The sequence below is a fragment of the Sorex araneus genome, chromosome 2 (assembly GCF_027595985.1).
Source record: "Sorex araneus isolate mSorAra2 chromosome 2, mSorAra2.pri, whole genome shotgun sequence".
Taxonomy (NCBI): domain Eukaryota; kingdom Metazoa; phylum Chordata; class Mammalia; order Eulipotyphla; family Soricidae; genus Sorex; species Sorex araneus.
Window position 1 is genome coordinate 267,871,214 of NC_073303.1, and position 23,606 is coordinate 267,894,819.

General features: G+C 47.9%; 1 protein-coding gene across 1 annotated transcript in view; it reads right to left on the bottom strand.

The window, feature by feature from the left end:
* SLC9A9 (solute carrier family 9 member A9) overlaps positions 1–23,606 on the bottom strand; it is a 517,302-nt gene that overhangs the window by 62,047 nt on the left and 431,649 nt on the right. The window contains exon 19 of the mRNA XM_055129734.1: positions 12,992–13,071. Within this exon, the coding sequence (XP_054985709.1) occupies positions 12,992–13,071 (80 nt within the window). The remainder of the gene's footprint in view (positions 1–12,991; positions 13,072–23,606) is intronic.

A 23,606-nucleotide genomic window follows, 5' to 3' on the forward strand; every position in this document is an offset into this window, starting at 1 on the left:
TGTGAGGATGTGCCTGTTTCCTCCGGGAAGGCTCAGCTCGTCTGACGCTCCTCCGGGCATGGAGCAGCCCTGGCGAGCGCCGTCTCCTGGGGCTGAGCGGGCCGGAGGGCTGCCCGCCCCCGGGGCTGCAGGTTACGGGCAGGAGAGCAGCCTTGCCCTTGAGAGGGGCTCTCCCGGCACGGAGAGGCGGGCGGAAGGGCAGAACCAGGGGGCAGAGCGACCAGCAAACTTTCTGGAAGGCCCGACCCATTCCCCCCAGCCCCTGGCTTAATTTCCTATCAGGAAGTCGGAGAATTTATTTCCCAAAGCACACAGACACACACACACAGACACACAGACACACAGACACACACACACACACAGACACACACACACACACACACAGACACACATGCTTTCTCCCCCCTCCCCCCTCCATTTTTTTTCTTTTCTGCAGTGCCAGGTTTGAACCCAGGACCCAGGCACGTGAGCACTCTGCCGCCGAGCCCCGTCCCCGCCCATACCGTCCCTCCAAACCGTGGTTAGTTGATGTGCTCAGTGAACACACTAAAGGGGGGACAGTCCTGCCTCGGTGCTGTCCAGCGGGGAGTCTGCTAGGGCTCGGGGCTGCTCCACGGCTCCCCCTTCCCACCTCTGTCCTCATGGCCCGCAGCCACCAGTGGGGGTGCGCTGGGGGGCTGCGTGGGCCCGGCGGGGAGCACGATGGGACCCGTGACCCTGACCCTGAGACACGCTCCAGCCGCCCGCAATGCCCACACTCGCCCTCTTCTCTGGGGCCTCAGGGGTCCCGTGGGGCCGAGACACGGCCCTCTGCAGACACCTGGACGTCTTGGGTGGTCCTTCCGCTGCTTTCCCACCCGGCCCCACAGCCATCCTGCGGGGGCGCGTGGCCCGTGGCCCTTGGGACTTCCCCAACATGCTGCTCGCACCCGACTGTGCCTCTTAGAGCCCAGGCAGCTGCCGGCCTGTGCAGGGACTCGACTCCTTGGCCTCCTCCTGGCTTCCGGAGGGGCCCAAAGGCACTTCATTCCCTGGAGGGGCTTGGGGCAGGGGTCTTAGAATAGCAGAAACCAGCCCAACCCTGGAAGCCTGCGTCAGAGGGCCTCGGGCGAGACTGTCCCGCGGGCGGAACACCCCTCCCTCCCCCACAAAGGACTCTCGCAAGGCTCTTTTCCCCGGGACATGTGGCTCTTGGCCACAGGAGGGCCCGGATGCAAGAGATACCATCAGAGCCAGATACGGGTCAGATCTAGAGGCAAAGAACACAGTCAGAGAGTGAGAGGTGCCAGGGCCCGATGCCAGGGCAAAGAGCTGCCCGCTCCGGGTTCTCAGGTCGGCTGACTCAGTGCTCAGGGCCGGGACACCTCCCCGGGGGGCTCGAGCGCTGCCGTTCCTTCTCCAGCCGTTTCTCCCCCCACCCACAATAGCGCACTGGCTCCTGGGTCGCGTCCCACGGTCAGAACCGCTCGGGAGGCGCCCTGGTCCCCACACTGCAACTCTGAGGCAACTCAGGCCAAGGAGGGGCGGGTCCCTGTTGGGGGGGGGGCGCCTGGCCCCGCTCCCGGTGGGCTGTGAGCCTCAGAGGGCCACAGACAGCACAGGACGAGGAGCCTTTAGGCAGCACTTGGGGGAAACTAGAACCAAACACCCTCTTCCTCCAGGGGAGAAAGGGTCAAGCTACCCTTGCCCAGGGCAAGCATGGGGCCACACGTGCGCTTCTACCAGCCTAATCCCCGGCCTCCTGCTCCTTCTCTTCCCCGAATAAAATGATTCCCGGGTGCCTGGGAAATCTGCCCCCAGCACTCCGCACTGCTAATGAGGAAACACAAAGCCTCCCCGGAAAGGTGAGATCGGAAGATTCCGTTAATTCCCGGAGGGTTCCCAAGGATAATTACCATCAAGGGCTTGGAGTGGTTCTCTCTCTGTGGCACCCCCAAGTTCCCACCCTCCTCCACCAGCTCAAAATTGCTCTCTTGAGGTATGATGTTTAGAAAAAAACAATGGTGGGAGGATGGACTTTAATTTGGAAAAACCCTATGGGGAACCATCACGCATGTAGAAGGGGGATGGGGGGGAAAGGAACCGAGTCCCAGCACCCCGACAGCCATAGCTGCTGCCACTAGGTACGTTGGGAGAACTGCAGCCGATTTGCAGACCCACGAAACTTCTGGTTTATGGATCCCGGAGAGTTTATGAAATGAAAATATACTGTTGCAACTAAAATATGAAATAGCATCTGAAATAATAGCTATTTTGGTTCCTCAGTGATGTTAGATGACAGCGAAAACCAGACCCAATAGGCAGAGTCTCCCTGTAGTGAATGAGACGCCCCTGGGGAGTAACAATCGAGCATCAGCCCAGCACTTCTGAGCGTTTTGTGTGAATTCGGTGAATCTGACAAATGAACCCGCCAGGTCCATTTGGCTGGCAGAAGCCTGGGGCACGGGCCAGGTAGGCTACCCGGCAAGTGAGTAGATCTTGGTTTCTGAGCCCCAATTTCCTCTCTTTGATATAGAAAGCGGGCTACAGCCTACGTGTATTTTTAGACTTCCGTCAGATTTCCGGAGAGACATCTGTCCATCAGAAATGGGAAAACAGGACCAGATTGGAAAAGAAGCTCCGTGAAGCCTGTCAGCACCACTTCCTGGTGCCAGGGATGGAGTCTGGGCAAACGGTGATGAACACACTCTCTCTCCCGGCAAGGTGAGGCCCGGAGAGACAGTGCAAGGGGTAGGTAGGGCACTTGCCTTGCTTGTAGCTGACCCTGGTTCAGTCTCCGTCACCATATTGGTCCCTGAGTGCAGCCAGGGGTGAGCGCTGAGCACAGAGCTAGGAGCAGTCCGTGAGCCCTGCCAGGCATAACTCAAACCACCACCCCCTCCAAAAACAAATGCATAAACAACGCAGGGAAGCCTAGCGCAGGCTGTGCAACGAAACAAGGCACAACAGGTGCTTTTGAAAGTGCCTTGGGAGGGGTTTCCGTAGGAAGCTATCAGGAAGGCGGAGAGGGCAACGTCTGTTTTCTCATTGGCATAAACCCCAATTTCACCTCCACCTCCAGCGATGATGAGGTGAGAGGGCATGTTCACTTGGAAACAGATGATGAGAGTTTCGAGAGGGGAAAGGCCACGGCGCCCAGGCAGAACCCTGGGGTTCTTGTCAGAAACCCAATTATCATCACCCGAAGGCCTTGGCTTTCCGCATTCGCTGTGGGAGATGCAGCATGTCCGGGCAGCAACCCACAATCTCGTGCTCACAGCAGAGAGCTCTGGGCGAGCCGGGAATTCTGCAGAGGGTCCGGGCTGGAGGGTCTTGAGAAAACCACAGCCCGGAACTGTTTTCAGTGCGTTTGCTTCTGAGCAGAGAAGGAACAACAGACTTGCAGTAGGAAGCTTTTTCTGTAACAAGCCGGCATTTCCAGTAGATTAAGCCAAAACAGGACGGCATTGATCAGTCCCATTAGACAGAGGAAGAAACCAGGGGCGACTGACGTTACTATGCCCTAAAGGCAGCTCCTGCCTCTAGGTGTGTGCATACCTGTCTGAATCTTCCCCAGAGTTACGGGAACACAAGGGTCCAAAGCCAGTGTCTTCTTGGAGTTTTCATTTCATCTCACCTCAGTGCCACGCCAAAAACTAGCTACATGACCTTTCCACACCAGGGCCCGTGGGGACGAGAATGACCAGACGCCGTGGACCAATGGGGATGAGGATGACCACATGCTGAGTGGCTGCCCGGAGGCTGCCTTGCACCCCCTGCAGCCAATTCCCAGGCACTCCCTGTTGTGGGAACCACAGCGTGCAGGTTCAGAGTCTTTAAGAAAACTGACTAGTGCCGGAGCGATAGTACAGCAGGCAGGACGGTTGCCTTGCGTGCAGCTGATCAGGATCTGATCCCTGGCATCCTATATGGTCCACCCAGCACTGCCAGGAGTAATTCCTGAGTGCAAGACCAGGAGTAACCCCCTGAACGTCACTAGGTGTGACTGAAAAAGGAAAAAGAAAAGAAAACTGACCGCTTTAGGTTTGCTTCACAGTTTCGAGTTTGGATGGGTTGCCTGAAACCGCTGTGGAGTTCCCTGTTGCATTTTGCAAGCGAGGGCTACAAACGGTTTGAATTTAGGGCTCCCGGAAGGAGTCCACCTTTAATGAATTAATCGATGTATTGAATCACTGTGAGGTTCACAGTTACGACGCTGTTCATGATAGAAAAGGGGCCACTAGGACAGAGACAGCTGGAGATGAGCCCCCTGGGTAAGAACTGTGTGCAAGGAGGAGGGAGAGGAGGGAGAGATTCCGAGGAAGAAGGGGAGTCCCCCCCTGTAAGCCAGGGTGACGGGACTGTCTCTCCTTGTTGTGTCAGAGGGCTCCGGGGCCCTGACTCACTGATGGACGAGACAGAGGAGCAAGACTTGGGGATGGAACTCCGCCCTGCTTACGGCCAAGCCCTCGGCGGCACTCTGTGTCTTGGCAGAGCACACCCGTGGGGCAAATGGATTTTGCTCACACCCTCTGCCAGCCCTCCTGCTGACTCCTGAGGAAAACACACCCCACCCCAGGGCTGAGTGAGGCAGGAGCGATCCCTTCAAGCTCTCAGCTAGACTGCCGCACACAACGCCAACTGCGTTACAGACAAGCGACGTACCCGGAGCTCAGGGGCAGGCCACCGCACAGAGACCTTGGGGCGGGTGCCCGTGTTCGTTAGGAAGGCTGGCGACGCCCATCCGGATCCCCGGGTGTGCCTTGGGCCCGCTCTGGGCACACGCCCCTCATTTGCAAGAGGGGAATCACACAGCAAATATTCTTGGCTCCTCCGAGAACTTTTGGGGAGGTAAACACAAGTCGTTCACGGGGCCCCGGGCAGACCCCAATGCCTAATGCATGGATGCTTTCATGTCAAAGTAAGAAAAGAAGAGGCCCCCAGCCAGGCATTGTGGTGGCGATCATTTAAAGTGGAACTCTCGGCTCCGGCTATTCCCACGCGTGCCCGACTCAACGCTCGGCAGGGTGAGGCAGAACGAATTCACAGCGCAGGGGAGAGGAGCGGCTGCCCCGCTGCCCTTTCCTGAACACCACACGCTGGCATCAGTCCATTCTTGGCTCTGACTTTTGTCCTGGAGGGCTCGGAGCACTGTCCCGGCCGGCCGCACGTCAGTGCACAGGCGCTCTGCCCTTGCCATGTGGGTGCCAGCCTTTAAAATGGGAAACTCGGGGCTGCAGCGTCCACACACACTGCCAGGAGCCTGGGCGCCGTGGGCCAGCCCTCGTGTGCGCTGAAGACCAGTGACGGGAAGGAAGTGTCCATGCGGGGGTCGGGGGAGGGCTTGAGCCCATCGGCGCGTCCACTTGCCAATCCATTGTTATCTCGGGGCTTTCTTGACGCATCTCTCGGAGGCTGGCGAGCACACGACTCTTTATTTTTGGCTGATGGCACACAGGATGTGCTGTAAATGAGTCGTGGCTGCCCTTTATACTCTGGAAAAGGTCATTCTTATCTGGTGTCATTCACATTTGTAGGACTAATAAACACACATGTCGGGGGAGGGAGGGAGGTGACGAATGATGGCATGAGAGGGACTGTCAGGAGCAGGCAGCTGGTAGGATGATTAGTCACCTATGAATAAGGCCACGGAAGACTCCCCCCATTGCTCCCCCGCTGCTCCAGCTGCGACATGACTAGTCTAAGCAAATCATCTCATATCAGGTCTGGACATTGGAACGGGGCCGGGGGGGGGGGCATCAATGCTGCCTCTACCACTCTCAGTCAGGACATGGGGTGGCTCCAAAACTCTGAGGTCTCTTGTGAAGACACTCAGCTGCGTGGGGACTAAGAAGCTAGAAGCACACAGAGTCTTCAGCTGGAGGAGGCCTTCTCGAGGGGGCCATCTGGAGGGGCCTGGCTCAGAGGCGCGAAAGCCGACCTCAGGAAGGAAGGCCCAGCCAGGGGAGGGAGGCGAGGAACAGGGACCTGCTGTCCTGCCTGGGGAAAGGAGCTGAGACGGGGTGGAGTGGAGAGGGATGTTCCATGAGCTGAGGGCCGTAAGATTATTCACTCGGCCCTGATCTGCTCTTGGGCTTCACGACTTTCAAATGATTCAATTTCCTTGCATTATTAGAAACGCGACCCTCTGGGGAACACCAAGTAATATGTGATTGGAGATCCTGCGCGGGAAGGGAGATGCGTGCTGAAAGTAGACTACAGACTGAACAGGAGGACCACTCAATACCCTTATTTGGAACCACAACACCCAAAAGGAAAGATAGATATCAAATTGGAATGCCCCGCTACAGAGGCGGGGTGGGGTGGGGGGATGGGACTGGGGGAGGTGGGAGGGATATTGGGTTCATGGGTGGTAGAGAATGGACACTGGTGGAGGGATGGGCTCTTAAACATTGCATGAGGGAAAAACAAGCACGAAAATGTGCGAATCTGTAACTATACCCTCACTGTGACTCACTAATTAAAATATAAATTAAAAAAACAAAGAAACGAGACCCTCTGGATTAGAACACATGGCTTGGCTCATTCATTCATGTGTGCATTCGTTCCTTCGTTTATCCAACAGACATCCACTGGTGCCCATTGTCTATGCCCCAGGACACTGTTCTATGCCCCAGGACAAGGCAGAAAATGAACCAAGACCAAACGAGCCAACTCTCTACCCGCAGGAAGCATCTAGCGTGGTTGAAGGAGACCATGACAAGTGAATAAAGCCCACAGTGCAAGGGGGGGCAATGCGATGGTGGAAGGGAAGTGGACAAGAGACGAGGGAAGCCCCACTCAGACTGCCCGTTAAACACGGAGTCAGGAAGCCTCCAGGACAAGTTGAAGGAAAGAGTTAAAGGCGGAGGCAGGGAGACATGGGGGAGAGGGCAGCTCCGCAGAGTGCAGAGCTGGTGTAAAGGCCTAGAGGCAGGGCAGTGCTTGGGAGGGGACAGGAAGGGTGGGCGTGGGGAGGAGGGGCCGATCAGGAGGACTCTAAGGACCAGGTGACAAGTTGTACTTCCTAAAGGCCGGGAAAGAACCTCTTCCCCGGGGGATCAGTATGTTGATTTCGGAATGTGACATTTGGTGTATGCTGGTGACTCTTCCTTGGGCCTTGATTAAAGCACAGTCAGGGAGTGTCACGTTCTCAAGTGTGGGGCATATTGAACTGTTTGTCCCTGAAAAATTGAGGACTTGATTTGGAAGTCTGAGAACTCCTTGAGGGTGGTGCTGTTGAGTCACTCACACCTCCGGAATCTCACCACCCCTGGGGGCCCTGAGAGGACCTGGAGGTCTAATGGGTCGTTTGTTCAGGAGTTGTGGCCACAAAGGTGACCGTGTAGAGTAAAAAGCTTCAGGGTTTTGCAGACAAAGTCAAGTAAAATTAATTCTGGGCTGCAAAATGAGACAGACCAGTGCTCGGCGCGTGGAAGGGAAACGTAGCCCTGGAATCTTTAGAGAGTCGGGGCGGCCTCTGATGGAGCTTTGGGGGCCTCCGAGCGGGGGGCTAAAGAGAACAAAAAGGGCGTTTCTGACATTTAAGTAAAAGGATCTACCCAGCCAGAGAGCTGGCTCTGAATTCCCCTTCTTAACTGCTCTGTTTCGGTGTGTGCCAGGAAGGCCCCTCGACTCATACGGCACCTGCATGGGCCCGTGTGAGCTTTGGGCCGCCACCACCTGGAGCAGAGCCAACACCACACGCAGCCCCCGTGTGTCCACAAGCCTCTCCGCAGAGCCAGGAAGGGGAAGTGAGATCACAAGGGGAAGCTTCCCACAGAGCGTGGCCACTGCTGTCTGCCTCGGATGCTGACAGACGTTTTCTGTATTCCCCTGTAGTTCTCAGTAACCCTCGGCACAAATGTATATTGAAGAGGAGGGCAAGTTAAGAGTCAAGAACTGAAGGGCAGGTTAAGGGTTAACCGCTGAAGTTGCCCTTTGTAACTACTTGACTGCTTTGAAAGATGCCTTCAGGACCTACTGCTGGGCAGGACTTTGTCACCAAATGGGCCAACAAACTGCCCTAGGAACTATAGGCAAACATTTGCAGGGAAATAGTTAACAGTCAACAAATGTTTAGATATGCAAATCAAGTGATGTACGTGATTCCCTTTGATATGTGAGATTTTCATTTCTCCCCCAAAAGGGTATAAAAACAGCTAGCTTTTTGAGTTTGGGGCCTTCGATTATGCCACGCTATTGAGGCACAATTGAAGGTCCCAATATAGCTATATTGGCTTAAATAAACCCCATGCATTTGCAGAAAGAGTTGTCTTGGTTTTGTTCTTTTATCTCTCTGAGCCTCCCCCGGGCAGAGATCTGCCGACCCTAACAATATCACTCACGCTGTGTACAGGGAGACAAACCCAAACCAGGCCAGAGTAACAGCATGTTCTATTGATGCTGGCAGGGGATTACCAGGGTCTTCTGTCCCAGAGACGCCCAGAGAATGTGAGTGGAATATATTGCGCTGAGTTTTATGAATCAGTTTGGCTCAGGGACCTGACTCGGCGATCTAATCCTAATCTAGTTGATTGTTAATGGTCGCTGTCACCAAGCACATCCCATCAACCTTCCTTGACTTTCAGTAAAGGAGATCGTCCTTGGTTACACAGGTCAAACCTGACAATCAGCTGGGTGGTGTTAAGAGAGAAAAAAGGAAGTTTCTCAGAAGAAGGAATTTGACCTCCCAACCCCAGCCTCAGCCCTTGGGGGATTTCTGTACTGAGAAGGGCCTATGAGTTTTGACTTGCCACCCTACCCAACTGCCCATTAAGTTGCTAAGTCAGTCCCTCAAAAAAAAAAAAAAATCTCTGCATGTATATTTGCATGCATGTCTGCACGTGTCACTACATGCATGCTATAAACAAATGTGAAATTTATCTACATGATATTTAGGTGTGTTTATGCATGCAAATTCATATTTCACATGTATATGCATTTATGTGTTGATGTATAATTGCCATGTATGTGTATAATAAATGCATATCAGTATTATGATATGTATGTATATGAATACAGGTTGATGTATATTCATCACATATCTACATGCATGTATGTGTGTTTATGCATGTAGAGGCACATGTATATGCACATAATATGTATAGGCATATATCTGTATGCATGCATGCACATACGTGTGCATGTATGCATTTGTTTTTGCATGTGTTTATGTGTATTCCTGCTGATCCTGTTCTTATTTCTCTGAAGAATCCTGACCATTTCAAGTATAGCATATGCAGGCTTATTTCTTCTTTTTCTTTTGTCAGTAAATCTCGAAGAGGCCTCATTTGCATGATGCATTTCAGTTGTACTGAAATAAAATTTGAGCAGCTCCAAACTGAATAACAGCTTTGTACAAGCTCACAATTTCTCTTTGGCCTCTGCCACTCGACCTGACCCGGGGCAGCGAGCAGCACTGCCCGTGTAGGGGGCTCCTGGGTACGTCCCTGGGTCCCACACGAACAATAAAACGAAGATAAATGCCAAGTGGATCATTTGTCTCTCAAAATCCGGATGTATTCAAAGGTCACAGACACTGTTTGGCCTGCGACTCTCTGGGTGTACATGTGGAACATAATTAGGATATAAAAACTTTGTTATCTAAGTGAGAATAGATGTGGGCAGTGGTGGTGGCAATGCAATTTCGAGACTGAATGCACAGGAGAACAAATTACTGTGAGAAGAGAAATTACCAAGAGTGTAAATCTGCCTTCCTTCTTCCAGTCTGTCCGTAATCGTATGGAAATCAACCCCTACTGGACGGCAGACCCGAACCACGCTGTCATCTAAATTTAGGGCTCTGCGCTATGTTAAAAGAGATGGGGGGTTGGGGTCGACTTTCATATTTGTGTCCCCAAGTGATTTTTCCCCCCACTTCACCCCTTTCCTTTCACCGCAAATCATTCTTTATGGCACGTGCAGAATTTGAACAAAGCAGCTTCGATCTCATTTCCGCTTTTGCATTTTCTTACTGGCGTTCTTGTCACGGCCTAGTGGTCTGAGCATTTACTCTGTCGTCAGATCTGTAAAGCTTCCTGTGCATTTGGTGGTCAGAGCCTTGAAGCAATGGCCCTGGGACGATGGGTTTCCAGAACAGAAATCAGCCAGGAACCTCATGCAGCAACCAGCTAAGACCCAGCCGCCCTCTGGAGACCAGACCGAGAGACAGAATGACGGAATCTTCCAGTTGGCCTACTGCTAAGGTGGGTTAACCCAGACTCTCCAGAAACGCTCAAGACTGTCTGAGGCAAGTCCCGCCCCCAGAGTAAGCAAGGGTCGCACTGCACCGCGGCTGGGAGGCCTCTTTCCCTCGTCTCTGCCCCCGGCATGCTTTCCTTGGCAGAATTCCTTTCCAACGCTCACGTTCTTTTCCACATTCTACTTTCTCTGGCAGCGCCAGCTGCCTTCACCTCACTTATGCTCCCTTCCAGCCTACCATGATCTCCCCCAATTTCTCTGGCCTCTTCTTCACTCCTACATCTTTTTTTTTGTCTTTTATTTTTTTAATTTATTTTTTTTAAGTTTTTTTTTTTTTTATTAATGAGTCACCGTGAGGGTGCAGTTACAGAGTTTCGTGCCTGTGTTATAGTTACACAATACTTGAGTACCCATCCCTCCACCAGTGCCCATTCTCCTCCATCGATGGCCCCAGGGTCCCTCCCCCCGCCCCCCAGTATTGTCCCCCCCTCCGTGACAGGGAATTAGGGAATTCCTTATTGTTCTCTCTCTCTTTTTGGGTGTTATGGTTTGCAATGATCCTACTTCTTTTTAAAACCTCTTTAAATTTTTCTCCCCTGTCTCTAATCCTTTTTCTTTTAAAATTTTATTGATTCACTGTGAGATATTGTTAAAAGCTTTCACATCTGACTTACACTCACACAATGATCAAACACCCGTCCCTCCACCAGTGCACATTCCCCACCACCAATATCACCGATATACCCCCACTTTCCCACCCTCCCCCTGCCTCTATGGCAGACAATATTCCCCATACTCTCTCTCTACTTTTGGGCATTATGGCTTGCAACGCAGACACTGAGAGTTTCTCATGTTTGGTCCATTATCTACTTTCGGCACACATCTCCCATCCCGACTGATTCCTCCGGCCATCATTTTCTTAGTGATCCTTTCTCTATCCCAGCTGTCCTCTCCCCCGCCTGCTCGTGAGGCAGGTTTTCAACTATGGAGCAATTTTCCTGACCCTTCTATCCACTCCTTGGGTGTTGGTCTCATGTTATGTTATTTTATACTCCACAAATGAGTGCAGTCCTTCTTTATCAGTCCCTCTCTTTCTGACTCATTTCACATAGCATGATACTCCCCATGTCTATCTACTTGTTGTCCTTAACCCTTCTTTCTCACCCACTGGTCTGCTACGGTTCTAATTATTGCTGAGGTGCTTTAAAAACCACCGAGTGACTCACGCCGCATCTCTGGAAGGAGAGGGATTTGTGACTGTGGACAATGACCCACGAAGACCCAACACATCCCGTCTCCCGTGAGTCCTTCCCTTTCTTCTGTGGGGCTTTGGGTTGGGATTAGAGCTGGGCCGCTTCCTGCTGCTCCTAATGACAAGCTCTTCGGACCCGACTACTCAGCCCTGCCAGTCACCAGGCTCGGGGGCACGTCAGAATTGCTAACACAGATCAACATTTAAATCACTCTTTACTGGAAAAAATTGCTCCTTACTTGGAGCACCTCTGCCTGGAACATGAAAGAAGCTTCTTTTATACTGTAGCCACCAGACTTCCTCTTCTCTGGGCCCCATCCACCCACCTCCCCACTTTCATATTTTTATGCTTTAATGGGGGTATGGTGTTGTCAGCAGGTCAACCTGTACCTGTGGGGCGAGTGCATCAGCAGCCTAGATGGTGCCTTCAGACTTCCAGATACCCCCAAATTGCCGCTGTGCCTTTAGTCAGACCCCAACCAACAACATGGGGCAAGTTTGCCAAGAAACTAAACGGCCAAAAGCTAGGTATGTGGGAGCCACACCCACAAACCACCTCCGGCTCAGCTGTATAAGCTCAAAGCCTCAGCCCCTCTCGGAGAGCCTGGCAAGCTACTGAGGATATCCCGTCCGTACGGCAGAGCTTGGCAAGGTACCCATGACGTATTCGATATGCCAAAAACAATAACAACAACGTGCTCTTCATGTTCCTGGAGTGAGCAGACACCATTGGGCTACATTAGCATGCGACAGGGACGAATGGAGACGTTACTGGTGCCCGCTCGATCAATCAATGAGCAACGAGATGACAGTGTTACAGTGATACAGTGAATTAAAATTGTATTGACCTACTGGCTTTCACTGTTCTAGGAACTTCCAGAGCTTGGAATTACCTCTTGGAGTTGTACAAGCTTCAAGTCCCTACCCCTAAATTCTAGTGCCTTCTGTGACCAAATATGCCCTCTCTGTTTTCTCCTTCCTACCACCTTTCATCTCTTCTCTAGTAACTGTCACATTTTTCACAACATCTTAGAGATAATTTTGCTCTGTTTTGTTGGTTCACTTATATTTCACATATGAGAGAAACCACTGGTTACTATCTTTCATTTTCAGCCTCATTTCATTCAGCACAATGCCCTCAGATTCCAGCTTCTCAGTGTGTGAGATAAAATCACTCCTGAGTTTGGTGAGAAGCTTTGTCTGGGCTTTCTGACCTTCCACAACTGCACCTGAGGTCCATGTAAGAGGAAGGAGAGTAAATAGAGTAAAGAGATGTGAGGATTGTGTGGTATCATCTAACGGCATTAGGTGAGATTGCCAAGGATAACGCAGATTCATTCCATTCTGGGAACTTGCTCCCGCTCTTTGAATACAGAAGTACGGCCTACACAATTTTTCTTCTTGGGAGAAAACCATTCATTTTGATAATTTATCTGTGAATTCACTTTACCTGTATTTCCTGAAGTGTGGCGACACGTGGCTCGGGGAGAAAGTGCAAATGAGTGGCGGGTCTCGGCCCAGCGGCCAGACTAGGGGGGAAGCATAGTCAAAGGATACTTGTGGTCAAAGCCGTACCACATCCGGAAGAGCCAAGCACTCTCCGTCTTTGTTCGACTTTTATCCGTGTTATTTGCTTCCTGGAGAAAGATAAGAGAAAAAAGGCACAGGATTAATAATCCACAGAAAATATTGATCTAGGACATCAACATGAATACATATAAGAGATAGTGTATAAAAAGTATAAAAAATGCATGTCAAACCAGATTAAATTTAATCACATTTAAGAACTTTTTCTTGGTTGAGCCTTTTTATCTAAATGATGAAGAATCTGCCAAGCAAATTGCCTCCTGGATCTTAACCATGTGAATGAAACTCTTATGGCATAATTCAACACTGGCTTTTCTTAATAATCCCCATTTTATTAATGAGCTAAGACATGCCACTTTTGACATCAATAAAAATGATATTTCTGTCAGATAGCTGTTGTGGGAATTTTACAGTTTATTTCTGTCAAATTAGGATGATTCCTCCTTATAATTTATTAGAAGGTCAAGATTTCTGGGATAATACAGTTTAATAACTGAGAAACCCGCTTTTATTCATTCGTTTTATTCGGGATAGATTATAACCAAAAGCAACAGTTATTTTTGACAGCTTCCTGCTTTTATATTTGAGTTTTGAAAAAGATATGTCTGATAAGAAACCTGCAATAATTATGTCCAATTTCTTCTTTTCCAAAAGGGAGGGTGGAAGAAAAGGAATTAAGGACAAAAACAAATGCATTTGAATTGCATTTGTGTGAGAGGACAGGATGAAAATTGAGAAAATGGGAAGAGGTCAAACACTTTTGTGAACATCAGAGACAGATGGTAATGAACGTGGCAGTGAGGCAAAAGAAAAGCAAAATCCATCCACGGCCGCTGTGATGCCAGCATGAAACACGCTTTTCTCTTAAGAGTGACTCCATTGCATTGCTCACTTCCCACCCCTGCATCGTAGCTTAAGTTCACCATCTGAGTATGATTGTGTCTATGTCAGGGATCATGGAAGACAATGGTGGTCCGGGGAGGACAGCAGGGGTCCATGGAAGATACTGATGGCCCATGAAAGAAAACATGGATCCCCAGAAGACAGTGGTGGTCCATGGGCTGACAAGGGTCCAAGAAGGCAACAGGGGTTTACGGCAGACCATAGAGATCAGCGATCGACCCTTGGGGAGAACCGGATGGGCTTGCTTCCCTTTCATTTGTTTACTCCTTTCGTTCATTTCCAGCCAGCCCCCTGAAGGTTCGTGATGAATAGCTGAACACAAAGGGTTGTATTCTGCTCTCAGAAACATGTGTACCGGCAGATGCTGCTGCTGCCTCCCCAGCAGCCGGCTGGGAGCGCAGGAACACAAACGGGACCCATTGCTCAGCAGACATTTATCTTTCATGTGCAAGGGTGGGAGCAGAGGCTGCTAACGCCAAGTTAAAACCCAAACTGGCGGCCCTTTCCATGGGTTACCTTAGGTCTGCGATTCAGCCCTGCGCTGGTTTTCTCAGAGGAGTTCTGCAGTCATGGTCCTAAGAGGCATGGATGGGAGCTCTTTGCCAATCCTTCAGGGAAGGATGAGCTTCATGTGGTCAATGGGATTTTTCTTTTTTTTAAGCACGAATTATTTGTTTGAAAGTTCTAGGATACATTTCTAGCATGATGGAAATTTAGGACTTAAGAAATTGTTAACGATCACATTAAAACCCCATATACTTCTCCAAGGGCTGTAGAGACGGTGCTCTTTTGTGACTGCAACCCATTTCGGGGCCCACGTTAGCAGCTGCAGAGTGAAGTGTCTCTCTCTTTTCCCAGCCTTCCTCTTCCGTATTCCTGGCTGAGATGCTTGGTGAGTGCTTGGTAGGGTAACTTGGATGAAACTTAATGAGTTGAATGTTACCAAACTTTTTCTTTATCATATAATATTTCATTTTTATTTAGTTCATCCCTATGTTCCATTTCTTATGTGTCACGCCTCAGTGAAATCATCGTTTATTTGTCTTTCTCTGTGTGACTAATACAGCATAAAACCCTCTAGGTCCATTAATGTTGACAATGTTACAATTTTATCCTTTAAAAAAATAGCTCTGTAGCATTCCATTGTGTGGAATACTACAAATCCATCAGCCCTTTAATCCATTCAGCTGTCAACGGGCAATTAGGTTGTTTTTAACTCTTATCTATTGTAAATAATGCTGCAATGAGTATGGCGTACACATATATTTATATACATTATGCACTGCCCTAGGCTAAAGCAAATAAGCAACCCAACAAAATCCAGATGGGGTTTTGAGGCAACAGTAGGAAGAAACTGTAGCACTGTAACACTGTCATCTCATTGTTCATCGATTTGCTCGAGCGGGCACTAGTAACATCTCCATTGTGAGACCTGTTGTTACTGTTTATGGCATATCGAATATGCCACAGGTAGCTTGCCAGGCTCTGCAGTGCAGAGGGGGGATACTCTCAGTAGCTTGCCGGGCTCTCCAAGAGGAATGGAGGAATCGAACCCAGGTCGGCTGTGTGCAAGGCAAACGCCCTACCTGCTGTGCTATTTCTCCAGGAAGAAACTAGGACAAAGATGTTTGAACAGGGAGATGAGATCAGAATACGAGGTGCTCTTAAGGTGGAACTAAATCAGGAGCTGCCGTGCTCCCAAACAATAGAACGACCAGATTCTCCTCAGCCAGTGACCTGCCTTGGGAATCCCTTCGTGTTAGGTTTACGAACTTCTTCAGGGCCTTAGACGCTGGTTCTGAGGGTTCTTAAGATCCCAAGGTCTAAGAAGCCTGGTTTCCTTCCTCTCTTCCCTGCCCTTTATATTCCTTCTTCAGGGAAAGGGTTTGGGGGTGACACCTGTGGTGTTCAGGGTTATTCCTGGCTGTAAGCTCAGGAGTGAACTAGTTCAGGGTGTGCTGGGGACAGAGCCTGTGTCTGCTGCCCTCAAGGCAAGTGTCTCACACCCCTGTGCTATCTCTCCAGTCCTTTTCCATCTTTTATTTTGAACCAAGCTTCCAGCACGCTGTTTGGCTCTGCTAATGGACCAATCCATACCGGCTAACAACCCACACTGTGAATCTGTGAACATCGACTCAAACTTCTCTTCACCGGAGACTGGACGAGACCCATCTCCGTACCCTGTAGACCCATACACTGGGTTCCAATGACACCAGCAGAAGGACCCACTTTCCCAGGTAAGGAAAACACCCCCGAAGACCCAGCTTGGACTTTACTGCTGACCTGAGACACAAATTCCAGGGTATATCTTCAATATCTGTTGGCCCAGTTCTGGACCCATTCATTTATTTCTCTGAAGTTATTGATGACTTAATAACTCGGTTATGAAAGGCCATCAATAAATGAGTAGAAATAAATGAGTTAGTCTACTGTGTGCTCAGCTTGTTCACTGGGGGTTGAAGATAAATGTGCCCAGGAGAGGCCAGCCTTTGCCTTCACCCCGGAACAGGGAGGGGTCGGCTGGGAGGGACCCTGGATGATGGGGAAGCAGAGATCGGCTCACCTCAGAGGACAATGGCTGCTAACAGTCACCAGAAGAAGAAGCTGGGGGACTTGGTGGCATTTTCTTTATTACTAGCAATCCTACCTGCTCTGTGGATTGCTGCTTCTCGGGGAGAAAGTGGTTTGCATGGGTTCCAGAGAAAGGAGAGCAACATTCCCACTGATGGATAAGGACGCACGGCGTCCTCCGAGCCTCACGGCTGGCACTGTAAACGGTAACTGGGCACTTTAAGACACCGAATCTCAACTTGCTTTTATTCCCTGGCTACTTCTCAGAAGCAGAATGTTTAATATCCTGCGATTTGATTTCTGGTTCCTTTATTATGCTGTTTGGGAGGGGGGAATGTAAACAAGACTGGGGCCTGGATGTCTCTTTTTTCTTCTCCTTAAGCAAGGGAATAGACCAGAGGTTGGGAAGTGACTGAGCACAGCGGGGTGGGGGGGGGCAGAGGAGGGGCTATTTGCCTTCTAAGTGACCCCCGCTTGGTTAGCTCTGCCCTAGAGAGGGAGCGAGGGAAGATTATGACAGCACTCTTTATTTTATGCTTATTTGGACCCCTGGAGAAAACAAAGGCTCTGGCCAGAAATCTGTGAAAACCAGACACTGAAGATAGAAGGGATTGTTTGTTGTGTGAACTTTAATGGAAAAGAACTAAGCAGATGTAAATACATTCTTCTGTCAATATTCAAATGTGGGGCCTTGGCTAAGTGAACTGGATGAGCTTGGCCCTGGGATAATCCTGTCGGGTTGCTCCTCACTTCTGGGGGGATTCAGTGGATTAAGAGGGGAAGAAAGAAAAGGAGGGAGATATTTTCCTTTCTATTTTCAAGATTTCATTTTCAATATTAATATCAGTGGCAGCTGCACAGAATCTGAACAAAGACAAATAAGGATAAACCCGCCAAGCTTCCGGGTTTCGGAACACACTTTTCCAGGCAGTGCATGTGAGTGGAATTCAATAGTGGCACTTTGCTCTACCATTTGCTCCCAAATTGGGATGGATTTATATAATCATTTCAAATTTATTGCCTTGATTTTCTAATTACAAGGGAGAGGACCAGAGACTATGCCCTCAAGGAAAAAGATTGCTAGATTCTCAAAAGGAAGCACAATCTAACAAGGGTCAATAGTTTTTGGTATTTATATTTTAGAAGGTTGATCATTAATTATTAGCCTGCCTGTAGGAAGTACTTTAGACAAACATTCTCACCTTCTCCGAGCCATTCTATATTCGTAAATGCTCCTTCTGGGCATACTCAGAATATGAATGTTTAAGGAGGGAAATAAGAAGGAGACAACTTGTCAGGTATGATTAAAACTGTGAAGATGATGCAAATAGCCTTCCACATGGGTTTCCCTCATGGTCTTAGCTACAAATAAAGGGTATGGTTCAAGTAACTTTGTCCTAATAGGAGCTATAGATTCATCCAGGGGGTAAAGAAAATGTTCATTTACAGATAAATATAATAATCTGTGGTCATTCAAAACATATACACCCACACATTTTTTTAGATTCTTTACAAGATGAAATCTAATTTCCCTTCCCATTAGGAAGGTCCTTAGTGACTACTTTTAAATCAGCAGAATGGAACCAAAGTGGTGGTGCCCTAGACAAGATCAGACTACAGAAGGCATGGCGGGTCCCTTCTGTAGTCTGGACGGTCCCTCTTGGGCCACTTGCTCTGAGGAAATGCAGCTGGCGTGTTGAGAACATGAAAACAGCTCCATGAAGAGATCCTTGTGGAGAGCGTTTGTCTCTGCCTGCCAACAGTCAGCTAACGCAGGAATGAGGCATCCCATTAACGCAGACATGGAATCCCCGTCCTTGGTCATTCATGCCTTCAGGTGACTATAGTCTCGGCTGACCTTTGTAGCTCATGGACGCTGAGTTAAAACACTCAGCTATGTTACTTTCTGATTTCTGTCCTGTGGAAACTATGAGTTAGTAAATATTCATTGCTCTAGCTGCTAATTTGGCAGACCATTGGTTATATGACTGTAGAAAGCTATTACGATGAACTATATTCTGAAGTCTTAAGTTCTGGATGTTAAGGAAGTTGGGAAGGAAAAATGATGAGGCACAGCTTTTTATAGTTTGCTAAGTGTATTCATAAAGGTAACATATTTGTGCTGTAGAAGGTGTCTCCCTCCACTTAAAATATACCCTAGTTTCAGGATGCGATATTTCAGATTAAAAGATGAACACCAAGACATAAAATGATGGACCAACTCACAGGCACAAGGACGTTTGCATAACCTCTCCATGCACACCATTCTTAACCAGAGACTGATTTATACGGTAAATTAGTGTGCTAAGTAACTCACTCATATACATGTAATTACACATGTCCTAGTAGAAAACACACCTAAATCAAGAAGATCCTGGCTCCTTTTACATTCTATGACCTAATAACAGCAAACCAAACCGCCCCAGAGAACAAGTCTCACCTTGGGTCTTAACATTCAACTTTAAGTTATCCTGCTTTGGTCTGAAAACAAAACACAACAGAACAATGTTTCCATTACAATGTCACTTAGGAAATACACAATAGGCCATAACAGAACAACTACTAGAAGAATATGAGTGGATTCAGGAACTGGGTAACTAAGGGAAAAGTACTGTGGGCTTTGAGTGGGAACTCCAAGGGGTGAATCCTACATTCTCTTTGGCTTTCTCTCAAAGACCCTTTCCAACAATTGTAGAGCAGGGAAAGAGTGTAAAAGCATAGCACAGCCATCTCATTGACTTGCAGAACTAGTGACTGGAGACTGGGTATTGTTGAAATGGGTAAAATTTTTCATGCATAGAGGAAAAAAGTGAGCAGAGAGGGCCCCTAGGATTCTGAGTTTCCGTCTGTCCTTTCCTGAGGACTGGCTGTAAAAAGTTATAAAACTATGCTAAAATATTTTTTATTTTTAATAATGGACATAATGAGTACACAGATGGGGATTGTGAAGATAAATGAGTAGTATAAAAAACAATAAAAATTGTAGAACTTAAAACAAAACTAGAATGAAAAATAAGCTGCATTGACTGAAGGTCAATGCAGGTTGGATGTGGCAGAAGAAATTGGCAGTGAACTTGAAGAGAGATCAATTAAAAATGATCTAATTTGTAGAATACAGAGGAACTTATTTAGAATTATGTCAAAATCATGTGAGGAAGAAGACAGAAAACATTAGTGGTGTGCTACAAAGAGAGCAGAAGCAATGTGGGAACCAAAAACTGCTTCAAGAAGCAATGGTTGAATATTTCCTAAACTCAATGAGAAATATTAGCTTAGAGATCCAAAGTTAGGAGAAATATAAAGAAGCAAATCCATCGGAGACAGAGGAGTCAAACTGCTAGATGATAAGGATAGATAATGATCTTTTTAAGAGTTTAAGGACCCAGAAAAATATCAGGCAGATACCATCAAGGGAAATTGTTTTAAATGATACTGATTTTTGATCAGAAACAATGAAGGCCAGAAAACAATGAGATGCTATTTTCAAAGAATAGAAAATAATTATCAAACCCAAATTTTGTGTATAATAATCAACTTTCAAATACCTGCAGCAACATCTGATAGAAGTAGAGAAAAATAGTCAAGTACCCAGTAATAGCTGGAGATTTTATTAGTACCTGACAGGTGAAATGAACAAAAATTACCTTGGTGTAACTGATACTTCTTGAACACACATCAACCATATTCTGCAGTTGTCTGGCATAACACTAGTTAAATAATTAATAGTTATTTATAATAGAACGAATACATATTTATTTAAGTATACATGGAATGGGCTAGAGCGATAGCATAGGGGTAGGGCGTTTGCCTTGCATGCAGCCGACCTGGGTTCGATTCCTCCGCCCCACTCGGAGAGCCTGACAAGCTACCGAGAGTGTCTCGCCCACATGGCAGAGCCTGACAAGCTACCTGTGGCATATTTGATATGCCAAACATAGTAACAACAAATCTCACAATGGAGACATAACAGGATGACAGTGACAGTGATACATGGAATATATTCAACTAGACAGATCGATTGGAGTAATTCACTAACAGTATTAAGGAGCTCACTACATTTTAAAGGATTGAGACCTTACAGATTATGGGAAGATTCACCTTCTTTCTCTTGGCTAAAGTGATCTCTATAGGAGACTAGGTGCATTACGGGGATACTGATTTCTCATTCCCTGTGTCCTTGAACTTTACTGTGTGATTCTGTAATTCTTTTGATAAAGAGAGCTGCCTACTTATACACCTGTTGTTTTAGGATAACCTTGTAACTTTCTTTGGTCCTAAGCATATTGCCAAGGTGCCAACGGAACATTTCTGAGGCTAGGCCTTAAGAAATTGTGCATGTTTTGTTTTCTTTCTTTTTTTTTTTTAAAACCTAGCTCCTGAAAGACATGAAAGAAAAATTCAGGAGAAAGCTGCAGGAGACATTTCCAGGAGAAGGAAAAGTTCAGGGCAGTCCACTGGCCCAGATAATCAAATGGAACACAGCAAAGTCATTGGAACTGATGCTCCTGTCGAACACCCGAGAACCATCCGCTCCAGGACATGTGCATGAGCCCAGCCCAGTAGAGTTGTGTAGCTCGGCCACGGATATATGAGCAAAACCAGCCTGGAGCAGCTGAATCCCACAGATGTGTGAGACGAATAATGCTTAACGTCCCAGTCCTGTGAGACTCGGGGCTGTCGGAGGTGCAGCTTCAGTGTGGTAATAGATAACAGGTACAATCTGGCTCCTGTCTATGTCTCTGACTCATTCACCTCCCATAGTGCTCCCCATGGCCTACTCCAGTCACACGGGACCCCCGGCTGTTTCTCAGACAGACTGGGCATATTTCAGTGTCAGGGCCTTTGCCCTATCTAGACCAGCCTTCCTTTCACGTACAAAAATGCATAAGAGCTTCAGATTGGTTGAGGATTCAATCTTTTCTGGGAAAAAGTGTTAAGCAGAGGAAAAATAAGTCAGGTCCTCGGCTACCCAGGCATCTCAGAGCTTGATGCACTGCAGCCTGGGAAGTACTGTAAGGAAGTAAGAAGGGCAGGGAATATCCCAGGCTATGGGTCAGAACTCACGAGTGTTGATGCCGGGCAAGATACCACCTGGAGGTAATCAGGGTGCATGGTGAGGAATATGTTCTAACCTCTTCAAATGAGAGTGTTTTGTGTCGCCTAAGAATTGGGGTGCTCACTCATCTGTGGAATATAGAACAACAGAGTAGGAGACTAATACCCAAGAATAGTAGTATATAATACCAGGATGTTGGCTCCATAGCTTGGAAGCTAGCCTCACACGCTGGGGGAAAGTCATCCCAGATAGAGAGGGGAACACCAAGTAATATGCGATTGGAGATCCTGCGCGGGAAGGGAGATGTGTGCTGAAAGTAGACTAGAGACTGAACTGGACGATCACTCAATACCCCTATTTAGAACCACAACACCCAAAAGGAAAGAGAGATATCAAATTGGAATGCCCTGCTACAGAGGTGGGGTGGAGTGGGGGGATGGGGTTTGGGGGGTGGGAGGGATACTGGGTTCATTAGTGGTGGAGAATAGACACTGGTGGAGGCATGGCTCTTAAACATTGCATGAGGGAAAAACAAGCATGAAAATATGTGAATCTGTAACTGTACCCTCACTGTGACTCACTAATTAAAAATAAATAAATTTAATAAAAAAAAGAATTGGGGTGCTCAGAGAGATGCAGATCGAAGCAACAATGAGATATCATCTCACACCACAGAGCCTGGCCCACATCCAAAGGAACAAAAGCAACCGGTGTTGGCATGGATGTGGGGAGAAAGGGACTCTCCTTCACTGCTGGTGGAAATGCCGACTGGTTCAGCCCTTTTGGGAAACAGTATGAGCGATTCTCAAAAAATTAGAAATTGAGTTCCCATTTGACCCAGCAATAACCACTTCTGGGAATATATCCCAGAGAGGCAAAAAAGTACAGTAGAAATGACATCTGCACTTGTATGTTCACTGCCGCACTGATTACAATAGCCAACATCTGGAAAAAACCCGAGTGCTCAGGAACAGATGACTGGTTAAAGAAACTTTGGTATATTTACACAATGGAATACTATGCAGCTATTAGAAAAGATGAAGTCATGAAATTTGAATATAAGTGGAACAACATGGAAAGTATCATGCTAAGTGAAATGAGTCAGAAAGAGAGGGATAGACATAAAAAGATTGCACTCATCTGTGGAATATAAAGTAACAGAGTAAGAGACTAATACCCAAGAATAGTAGAAATAAAGATCAGGAGGTTTTCCCTGTGGCTTGGAAGCCGGCCTCACATGCTAGGGGAAAAGACAGCTCAGATAGAGAAGGGAACACCAAGGAAAGGGTGTTTGGAGGACCCGCTTGGGTTGGGAGATGCCTGCTGAATGTAGACTAGAGATCAAATGCAATGGCCACTCAATGCCTCTATTGCAAACCACAACACCCCAAAGGAGAGAGAGAACAAAAGGGAATGCCCTGCCATGGGGAGGTGGGGGTTGGGCCGGGGTGGTGGGAGGGATGCTGGGACCATAGGCGATAGGAAAATGGGCACTGTTGGAGGGATGGGTACTCGATCATTGTATGACTGAAACACAAGCATGAAAGTTTGTAAGTCTGTTACTGTACCTCACAAATTAAAAAAAAAAAAAAGGATGAGGATGCTGATCTGGCAAGGGATAATAGAGGAAGGTGATGTTTCTAGGCTGGGAGAGTTGCCTGAGGGAGGTCTGAGGCCCAGGTAAGAAGGGAACAGCTTGGGGCAGTCTTGGCTCAGCACACCACACGTTTATTGTCTTGGGAAAGTTAGTTTTTGGCCTCACTTTCACTATTTATAAAATAGAGCCATACACACATTCATTCTTATATAAAAGAAGTCAATAAATATTTGATGAGTGTAAAAAAAAAATGAAATGAAACTCTAATAGGTATCTTGATGGATGAAGCTAAAGGTTAATTGTGACCAGATAGATGGTATCTAATATATGAAAAGTGCCCAGCCATCTCTCTCCTTCCTCATCCTCATTACTGTTTCTACTTTCGGGGGCATATCTTTGCAGAATGTCAGCTTCAAGAATAATGAAACTTAGTCTTAAAAAGGAAAAAGTTAGTGAGG